Consider the following 10,619-nt stretch of genomic DNA (forward strand, 5'->3'; position numbering starts at 1 on the left):
AGGAAGGAAGGAAGGAAGGAAGGAAGGAAGGAAGGAAGGAAAAAAGAATAGCAGAATAACAGAGTTGGAAGGGACCTCGGAGGTCTTCTAGTCCAGCCCCTTGCTCAAGCAGGAGACCCGGTACCATTTCGGACAAGTGGCTGTCCAGTCTCTTCTTAAAAACCTCCAGTGATGGAGCAATTCATTTGATTAGAAATTCACAGATGAAATATTATTATGACTATACGATCCAATATCCTGTGTCTTCCTTGCAGCTGCTATTTATAAGATCTGCTTAACTGTCTTAACACGTGGACAGGCCTGACAATTCATTGTTTGCATAGCCCACTGTCCATTCACTCTGGAATTTAGCGGTTTCCTCTTCCCAAGGATAGGATTTCTTTGCGATAGGTTTCTGGCTGAACTTTGAATCCCGACTAACACAATCCAGAAAACTACAGTACTTGGGCACCAAAACTTAATCAGCCCAAATGAAGAGCTTTTAGAGGCAGAAGTTTACAAGTAGTGTCGTCCTTGACTTACAACCACAACTGAGGCCGACATTTCCATTGCTAAACGAGACAGTTGTTACGTCAGTTTGGCCCTGTTTTACATCCTTCCTTGCCACCGTTAAGTGAATCATTGCAGCGGTTAAGGTAGCAACACGGTTGTTAAGTGAATCCGGCTTCCCCCATTGAGTTTGCTTGTCAGAAGGTTGCAAAAGGGGGAATCACATGATCCCGGGAACACTGCAACTGTCATAAATACGAGTCAGTTGCCAAGCATCTGAATTCTGATCAAGTGACCACATAGGGATGCTGCTACGGAGGTGTAAAAAACGTCCATAACTTACTTTTTTCCAGTGCGGTTGTAACTTTGAATAAGCACCAAACTAAGGTTTATTTTGAAAGGTCACTAAACTAAGTGGAGGACTCTCTGTATTTGCTGGCTGGGGAATTCTGGGAGTTGAAGTCCACATGTCTTAAAGGTGCCGTAGTGTTGAAGGAAAAGTCTTTATCATGGTTCAGTCCAAGCCGGGAATAAGCAACATGGCGACTGCTTTAGAAAGAAGGTTGCAGTTTATTGAAGAGGAGAGCCAGACAGGAAGATGGCTCTGGAAGAAAAAAGAAAGAGCACATGTAGGGAGTGGGTTTTTATACCCTTTGGAGCCTTTTGTTTGTCTCCTGTTCCTCTTTGAGGCTTTGTATTTCCTGTGTCATGTATTTTGACCTGTGTCCCTTTGGCATCTGTGGGCTAATCCTATTATGTCCTGTCTTAGAGTTGTGTGGGGGGTATGTAGATTTTAGGTGTCTTCTTAATCTTCTAGCTTCAACTTTCCTGAATGGTTTACATCTGCATTTCTATAGAGCTGGTTTCTGCTTGGGGGAGGGAGACTTGGAGCTATTAAGAAAAAACTGGGCATGCTTTTCTGCCTCTTTAAGATCCTTTGAGGAAATATATTTTTCTGCCCTTTTAATATTTCCTTCTCTGGGGGAGCTGACTTCCCACAGTAATTTAGATCAGGGCTTTTCAACCAGTGGTACGGGTACCACCTGTGGTACATTGGCACCTGGCAGGTGGTACATGACCATCCTAGAAAAGTGGTAGCGGGAGAGGGGAATGAGCTGAACCGGTGGGAGCACCGCACAAGCCTGAGCGAGAGATGGCTGGAGCTGCAGGGCTGTCAGGGCTCAGCGGAAGCGCCAGGATCAGTGCTTCTTTGGGGCTGTCAGGGCTCAGCGGAAGCGCCAGGATCAACACCAGGCTCCAGCTGGAGCTTGGCACTGATCTGGCGCCTCTGCTGAGCCCAGAAGAAGCGCCGATCAGCTGGAATGTTGCAGCATCTCCAGGTTCTTGTGATTTACATTCAGATGCCTGGCAACTGATTCATATTTATGACGGTCACAGTGTCCCAGGGTCATGTGAAGTGACCAAAACCTGCTGCAACCACCCAGCAGACGGGGGGAATAAAAACCAAACACCCCCCATCCCACCCCCACTGACAATCCTCAACAGAAATGCTCACAACAATGAAAACCTCGGACAGAAGGAAGAGCACCGCAGGCAGGTGTCTTACTCGGCTGTGGCTTGGGGGGGCACTTTTTTCAGTGCCATTGTAACTTCGAACAGTCACTAAGCGAACTGTTGTAAGTTGAGGACTACCTGTACTTTATCACTTTTTTCCCTTTTTTTTTTTTTGGTCATCAAGTTTTTGACACCTTGCTAGGCGACTGGTGGTGCTCGGATGTTGCCCTATCCTAAAAGTGGTACAATGGGTGAAAAGGTTGAAAAGCCCTGGTTTAGATACACTGCCTTAAGATGACCACAGTCAGAGAGAACACCAGAGTGTGGGTGGTAAACCAGGGCTGGCATTTGCCCACAACAAAATTTGGGACTCCCACACCCCCATGACAAGCAGCGGCAATTATCCTAACGAAGGTTAATCTGTCAAAGTTTCTCCCCAGGCTTTATTGGGTGGTGGCTGTTCGCTAATAATTTGATAATGGAAAGGATTAAAAAAAAAGTCAGCCCGGCAACGAACTGTGTGCACTAGATAGGGACGGTTTTCAGGCACAGACTGGAGAGCTGTTTATTATTAATCAATTTGGACCGAAAACAGATTGGCCGCTTACTTAAATTAATGCTCATTTTAGACCTGAAATGGCCCAGACGTTAATCTGTTGTTGTGTTTAATATGTTAGGGCAGACCAAACATGATCAAGCCACAAAGCAACAGAGAGATATCTGGTGATGCATACGAGTTTTCCTTTTTCATAAAAACCCCCCCAAAGAAAAACATTTTCACATATTTAAGATGTGACAGATACCTGGCAAATGCATTCACATCAGAATATAAAACCTGGGAAGGGGATGGCTTTCCTGAGAGATTCAGAACATCCTTTCATAAGAGGCATCAGGATTAGTTTAATCAGGGATTGCGGTCAAACATTATCTGAAAACCCAGGTCAGTTACAAACCTGGCTGGGACATTTGTTCAGCTTGCGACGCTTGGTTAACTGACCTGATTATTAGGCTGTTTTGAGTGGCTTCATACGCTCTGCAAATCCAGATTGTTCAGTTGGCTTACGATCTGGTGAACTGCAAATTAATCCAGTAACCAAGTTAAGCTCATTCAGCTCACCAGTCCTTTGTTAAATTCTTCGCTAGCTTGGTTTATAAGATTGGTTTCGAGATTTTGTACAATCTGTGGTTTCTGAGATGAGGCAGCTGGGACAGCTTTTGAAGAACCATCACTGGCTTCAAATCATTTAAATCTATCATTTATATACAGCAGGGGTCTTCAAACTTGGCCCTTTGATGACTTGTGGACTTCAACTCCCAGCATTCCTCAGCCAGGCACCCAACCATTTTTCATGCCTAAGGTCGGGCTAGAACTCCCCGTCTCCTGGCGATTGCCGCAAAGTCACCTAGCCTGCTTACTTGATTAAAGCAGGACTTGAACTCACCGTCTCCTGGTCATTGGCCCAAAGTCACCCAGCCAGCTTTCATGCCTAAGGTGGGACTAGAACTCACTGTCTCCTGGTGATTGGCCCAATGTTGTTAACATTGATTAACAAGATAGAAAAATGTGGGTTAGCATCACCATGAGATGGATCCATAGCTGGCTGACTGGCCGTACTCAGCATGTGGTCCTCAATGGATCCGCATCTACATGGAGGGAAGTGTGTAGTGGGGTGCCCCAGGGCTCTGTTCTGGGCCCAGTGCTCTTCAACATCTTCATCAACGATTTGGACGAGGGGATAGATGGGGAACTCATCAAATTTGCAGATGACACCAAGCTGGCAGGAATAGCCAACACTCCAGAAGACAGGCTTAGGATACAGGAGGATCTGGACAGACTTGAACACTGGGCACTATCTAAAAAAATGAAATTCAATGGTGAAAAAAGTAAGGTTCTACATTTAGGCAAAAAAACCCAAATGTACAGGTATAGTATAGGGGGTACCTTGCTCAATAATAGTAACTGTGAGAGGGACCTCGGAGTCCTAGTGGACAATCCCTTAAATACGAGCCAGCCGTGTGCTGCAGCTGCCAAAAAGGCCAACACAGTGCTAGACTGCATTAAGAGAGGGATAGAATCAAGATCACATGAAGTAATAATACCACTTTACAAGGCCTTGGTAAGGCCACACTTGGAATACTGCATCCAGCTTTGGTCACCACGATGTAAAAAATATGTTGAGACTCTAGAAAGAGTACAGAGAAGAGCAACAAAGATGATTAAGGGACTGGAGGCTAAAGCATATAAGGAAAGGCTGCTGGAATTGAGTATGTCTAGTTTAATGAAGAGAAGGGCGAGGGGGGACATGATAGCAGTGTTCCAATATCTCAGGGGCTGCCCCAAAGAAGAGGCAGTCAAGCTATTTTCCAAAGTGCCTGAAGGCAGGACAAGAAGCAATGGATGGAAACTAATCAAGAAGAGAAGCAACCTAGAACTAAGGAGAAACTTCCTGACAGTGAGAACAATTAACCAGTGGAACTACCTGCCTCCAGAAGTGGTGAATGCTCCAACACTGGAAGTTTTTAAGAAGAGACTGGACAGCCATTTATCCGAAATGGTATAGGGTTTCCTGCCTGAGCAGGGGGTTGGACTAGATAACCTCCAAGGTCCCTTCCAACTTTACTATTATTATTATTATTATTATTATTATTATTATTATTATTATTATTATTATTATTATTATTATTATTATTATTATTATTATTATTATTATTATTATTATTATTATCATCCCTCTTTCTTCCTTTCCAGTGGTCCTGAGCCAGAATGAGGAGGAACACCTTTTCAACGTTCTGATGGTCGATTATAACCGCAATTTTCGCCCTGCTGCAGACAAAGAGGACATTGTAAATGTTTCTTTAAAGGTTACCCTCACCAACCTGATCTCCCTGGTAAGGAACGGTGTTGTCATTCAGATTCCCCAGTTAGCTTTGCTTGCGGGGAGCCAGCCGGGAAGGTTGCAAATCCCGTGACACCGGGATGTTGCAATGTTCGTAAATACCAGGCTGGGGCTGTGTCCCCGTTACAGTGATGTGACTGCAGGGATGGAGCGACGGTCAGAATTCGAAAGATGGCTCACGAGTCCCTTTTTTCTGAGACCGTCGTAACTTTGAGCCGTCGTTAAGTGAACTGCCGTAAATCGAGACTGCCTGTAATCCCATTTTGTGCTTTTCCAGAACGAGATCGATGAGGCTCTCACAACGAACGTGTGGGTAGAGATGGTAAGTAAAGATACAGGACTAATATATGTCTTTGCAGGGATGTCTGTGATACCTGCCATTCCCCACCATCCAGTCAGAGCTGATGAAGCTTCTGGGATGAGAAGCGAAACGTCTTCAAAGAAAAAACAAGAAAGTCCAGTTGCCTCCTGAAAAAAGCACCTTTGGGATGTCTGTGGCATCTGTTAAACAAGCAGCTTAAAACGGGTCTCGGACAACTCTCCATGGTCAACTCTCTGCAGGACGAAAGTTATGCTAATATCAAAGAAATAGTACAAGGGTCTTCAAACTTGGCCCTTTTATGACTTGTGGACTTCAACTTCAACGCATGCCTGGCTGAGGAATTCTGGGAGTTGAAGTCCACAAGTCCACCAGCCATAAAAGGGCCATGTATGAAGACCCCTGTCTTAAATCTAACAAACAAAATGGAGGCTGGCTGAGGAATTCTGGGAGTTGGAGTCCACAAGTCATCAAAGGGCCACGTTTGAAGACCCCTGTCTTAAATCTAACAAACAAAATGGAGGCTGGCTGAGGAATTCTGGGAGTTGAAGTCCACAAGTCATAAAAAGGCCAAGTTTGAAGACCCCTGAAATAGTGGAATAGAATCATTGAAGAAAGGATCCCGAAGGAGGGACAGCATGAAATGTGAATGGCAAAAATTAAAACAATGTTTTTATTTATTTTCAATAATTAAACAGAATTGTTAAATTGTCCTGCAGTGAGTTGTCCCCTTCCAGGCTTAACTCAGTTGCATTTCAAGGTGATCTCTGACCCAAATAAATTTTAAAAAGCACAGGGTTCTTGAGAAGTACCCCAGAATACTTGATTGTGACCGCGAGGGTGAAATTCCACTCATGCCTGGCTCATAATAACAGATGGATGGAGGAAATTCCTTTCAAAGAAACCAAGCCCTGTCCTCTGGCAAATGAAAGTAAAGATATGTGTCCCAAGTATAATGACTAGAATAGAGCTGGAAGGGACCTTGGAGGTCTTCTAGTCCAGCCCGGTGCTCAAGTAGGAGAACCTATACCATCTCAGACAGGTGATTGTCTAGTCTCTTCTTAAAAATCTCCAGTGATGGAGCGCCCACGATTTCTAGTGGCAAGCTTTCCACTGGTTGATTGGCCTCACTGTCAGGAAGTTTCTCCTTAATTCCAGGTTGCTTCTCTCTTTGATCAGTTTCCAACCATTGTTTCTCATCCTGCCCTCCGGTGCTTTGGTGAATAACGTGACCCCCTCTTCTTTGTGGCAGCCCCTCAGATACTGGAACGCTGCTATCATGTCTTCCCTATTTCTTCTTTCCTTTAGACTAGCCAAACCCAAGTCCCACAGCCATTCTTCATATGTTTTAGTCTCCAGGCCTTGGATCATCTTAGCTGCTCTTCTCTGATTTTTTCCCCAAACTCTCAACATCTTTTTTGTGACATGGTGACCAAAACTGGCTGCAGTATTCCAGGCGTGGTCTCACTATCATTGGTAGGATCCAATCTGAGTCGGTTCACCGGCACCAAAGTTTTATTCTTCCAAGCTTTTGGGTTCATGCTGGAAGCCATTCTCAGGGAACTTCCCTCACTCCAGAATATGTGCACTGGGCTGGTCCATGCATCGTGTTTATACGGTTCCTGGTTGTGTGCAGTTATTAGTTGTTAATTAGCGTGTCGATGGCTGGCTATTTAGTCATTAACCGTCGTTTCCTTGTACTGCTGCGACCTCAGGTCCTAAGTACCTGACAGACTGGTGGTAAATCAGCACTCCGATTGATTGACAAGGGGCCCCGTTTCCCAGGTTTCAATCATTTCTCAGGCTGTTTTTGTCCCTGCTCGGCCAACAATTGTGGTAGCTGCAGTAATCGTGCCTGATCTTGTCAATATTTGCCAAGCCAATGTGAGTAATCGAGTTTGTTCTTGCCAGAAATGGAAAGATTATCGTCTGCAGTGGGACCCAGAGGACTACGGCAACATCAGCTGCTTACGGATCCCTTCGATCTTGATTTGGCTGCCAGATATTGTCCTGGAGAACAAGTCAGTAGTCTGTAGAAGTTGATTTTGCTTTCCACGCCCCTCTGACGGCAACCCTCCGTGTAATATGGAGCCTAATCTAGTTGGAATCATGGGTCATCCATCCCTTGGTGGGTGGGGCTTCCGGGATATCCCAAGGGCATTTGTTGGTGAGGGACCAAATGGTTTGAGGGACAGAGAGATCAATCAATCAGAATAGAGCTGGAAGGGACCTTGGAGGTCTTCTAGTCCAACCCCCTGCTCAAGCAGGAGACCCTATACTAGGGGTGTCAAACCGTGACGTTGCGAGTTTGACACCCCTGCCCTATACCATTCCAGACAAGCGGCTGTCCAGTCTCTTCTTAAAAACCTACCGTAACGAAGCACCCACAACTTCTGGTGGCAGGCTGTTCCACCGGTTAATTGTCCTCACTGTCAGGAAGTTTCCTCCCTTAATTCCAGGTTGCTTCTCTCTTCAGTCCGTTTCCATTTGTTGCTTCTTATCCTGCCTTCAGGGGCTTTGGAGAAGAGATTATCCCAGTCGTGGGATTCAAATAGGTGAACAGCCGGTTCTCTGGGTGGATGCCGCTTCCGGAAGTCCATTCTGGGCCCGGCCGAAGTGGTGCGAACCGGCTGAATCCCACCACTGGGTTGTCCCCCTCTTCTTTGTGGCACCCCCTCAAATGATGAAGTGAGGAAACCAGCCACCCCCTCGGCCAAGCCAGCCAGCCGGCCAGAAAATGGAGGCCCCCAAACCTTTTTGATTCTCTTTCCGCCCTTCTTTGTTGCAGCATCGATGGGATCTTTGACGTCGCCTTGTACACCAACGCGCTGGTGTTTCCTGATGGCAGCATCACTTGGTTGCCCCCCGCCATTTATCAGAGNGATGAAGTGAGGAAACCAGCCACCCCCTCGGCCAAGCCAGCCAGCCGGCCAGAAAATGGAGGCCCCCAAACCTTTTTGATTCTCTTTCCGCCCTTCTTTGTTGCAGCATCGATGGGATCTTTGACGTCGCCTTGTACACCAACGCGCTGGTGTTTCCTGATGGCAGCATCACTTGGTTGCCCCCCGCCATTTATCAGAGTGTCTGCTCCGTTTTCGTCACCTACTTCCCTTTCGATTGGCAAAATTGCTCCATGGTGTTCCAGTGAGTCCCTCCGGGGTAGGGTGTGGGATGGGGAAGGAGGAAGGAAGGAGCAGGTTGGGGAGAGAAGGAATCATCTGAGTTGCCTTCAAGATTTACTTGGTGGCCTTGGGAGAAGGTGTCCGGATTAAAGCATGGCCCTCAGCCACACATGACTACATCTGGCGTGGCTTTCCCATCAATCTGGTCTGACTTTCAAATCAATCTGGTCTGACTTTCCCATCAATCTGGTCTGACTTTCAAATCTGGTCTGACTTTCACATCATTCTGGTGTGAGTGTCAGATCAATCTGGTGTGACTGTCAAATCAATCTGGTCTGACTTTCACATCAATCTGGTCTGACTTTCAAATCTGGTCTGACTTTCACATCAATCTGGTCTGACTGTCAAATCAATCTGGTGTGACTGTCATATCAATCTGGTGTGACTGTCAAATCTGGTCTGATTTTCACATCAATCTGGTCTGATTTTGAAATCAATCTGGTCTGACTTTCACATCAATCTGGTCTGACTTTCACATCAATCTGGTGTGACTTTCAAATCAGTCGGGTGTTACTTTCACATCAATCTGGTCTGACTTTCAAATTTGGTGTGACTCTCACATCAATCTGGTCTGACTTTCACATCAATCTGGTCTGACTTTCACATCAATCTGGTCTGACTTTCACATCAATCTAGTCTGACTTTCAAATCTGGTCTGACTTTCACATCAATCTGGTGTGACTTTCAAATCAATCTGGTGTGACTTTCAAATCTGGTCTGACTTTCACATCAATCTGGTGTGGCTTTCAGATCGTCCCTCCCACCCCTGCTTTTCATGGATAGCTGTGGCCACATTCTTCATCAATTAAGTGCACATAGTCCTCGATTTACAACACTTAGTGATCATTCAAAGTTACAACGGCACTGAAAACAGTGACTTATGACCTTTTCACACTTACCACCGTTGCAGCATCCCCTGGAGTCACGTGATCCAAATTCAGAGGCTTGTCAACGGACTCGTATTTATGACGGTCGCAGTGTCCTGGGGGTCACGCGATCCCCTTTTGCGACCTTCTGATAAGCAAAGTCCATGTGGGGGGAAGCCTGATTCGTTTAATGACTGAGTTCCTCACTTAACAACAGGAAAGGTCGTAAAGTGGGGCAAAACTCACTGAGCAAATGTCTCGCTTAGCCTCAGAAATTTGGGGATCAATTCTGGCCATTAAGTGAGGATTACCTGTAGATGAAATGACAGATTTACTCAATTTTATGACCATCGTGGAAGCTGCCAATTATGGCCCTAGGCCGCGAAGGTCGTAAAGTGGGCCCCCCCGTATAATCAATCCAGTTTTACAATCGGTTTTTTTTCAGCAGCTGTTTAGTGACTGTGAAGGTTGTTAAGTGAAACCACGGTTGGCTACAGGGCGTTTGTACCCCAAAAAACGGAAGGAAGGCCAGCTTTTAGGGAAAATGTCGTAAATTGGGGTTGTGGGATGCTGCAAGTTGGCGGGAAACGCGAGACGGTGGCCGAGGGCCCCACATGCACTCGTGTGACAATGGGAGGGCTGGCTGTTGAAATGTTGGAACTTTTGGGAAGTCCGTTGTACTTCTGAATGATCATAAGTCAAGGACTACACAGAAATAGAAATGTAGAAATAGAAAAAATAGAAACAGAAATATAGAAGTGGAAATAATAGAAATAGACGTATAGAGAACAGAAACGGAAATGGAAATATAGATAATAGAAATTGAAATAGAAATAGAAATGCAGATCATAGAAATAGAAATATAACTCTTTATTGGCCAAGTGTGATTGGAAACACAGGGAATTCGTCTCCGGCACAGAAGCTCTGAGCGTACAAACAAGCAACGAGTGATCAATCCTGATTATAATAATAAAAAGAAAACATTCATCATAAATCATAAGATAATAATAATAATAAATCCTTCTGAACAATTGCTCCTGTCTTCACTAGATAGCTTCATGTCTAAGAAAATGGTTTCCAATATACTTTAGAGGTTAAAGGTTGGCGAGGTAGGTTTTGGCAGGGATTGGCTGAGCTGCCCTGCTAACGTGGAAGTTCTGGTTGGGATTCCCTGGCTGTCACTGGCTGAGCGGTCCAGATCATAGAATTAGGCTGGGATTAGTAGAGGAGGAGGAGGAAGAGGAGGAGGAGGAGGAGGAGGAGAGGGAGGGGGGAGGAGGAAGAGGAGAAAGAGGAAGAGGAGAGGAGGCAGAGGGGAGGGAGAGGGAAGGAGGGAGAGTGAGGGAGGAGG

General features: G+C 45.7%; 1 protein-coding gene across 1 annotated transcript in view; it reads left to right on the forward strand.

Moving 5' to 3' along the window:
• The first annotated feature begins 4,710 nt into the window (after positions 1 to 4,710).
• Positions 4,711 to 10,619, forward strand: part of CHRNG (cholinergic receptor nicotinic gamma subunit) — a 22,387-nt gene continuing 16,478 nt past the window's right edge. The window contains exons 1-4 of the mRNA XM_015827289.2: positions 4,711 to 4,893; positions 5,179 to 5,223; positions 7,132 to 7,241; positions 8,209 to 8,364. Of these exons, the coding sequence (XP_015682775.2) occupies positions 4,798 to 4,893; positions 5,179 to 5,223; positions 7,132 to 7,241; positions 8,209 to 8,364 (407 nt within the window). The 5' untranslated portion in view covers positions 4,711 to 4,797. The remainder of the gene's footprint in view (positions 4,894 to 5,178; positions 5,224 to 7,131; positions 7,242 to 8,208; positions 8,365 to 10,619) is intronic.

Source organism: Protobothrops mucrosquamatus, unplaced genomic scaffold, assembly GCF_001527695.2.
Source record: "Protobothrops mucrosquamatus isolate PMUCROS unplaced genomic scaffold, P.Mucros_1.0 scaffold3591, whole genome shotgun sequence".
Taxonomy (NCBI): domain Eukaryota; kingdom Metazoa; phylum Chordata; class Lepidosauria; order Squamata; family Viperidae; genus Protobothrops; species Protobothrops mucrosquamatus.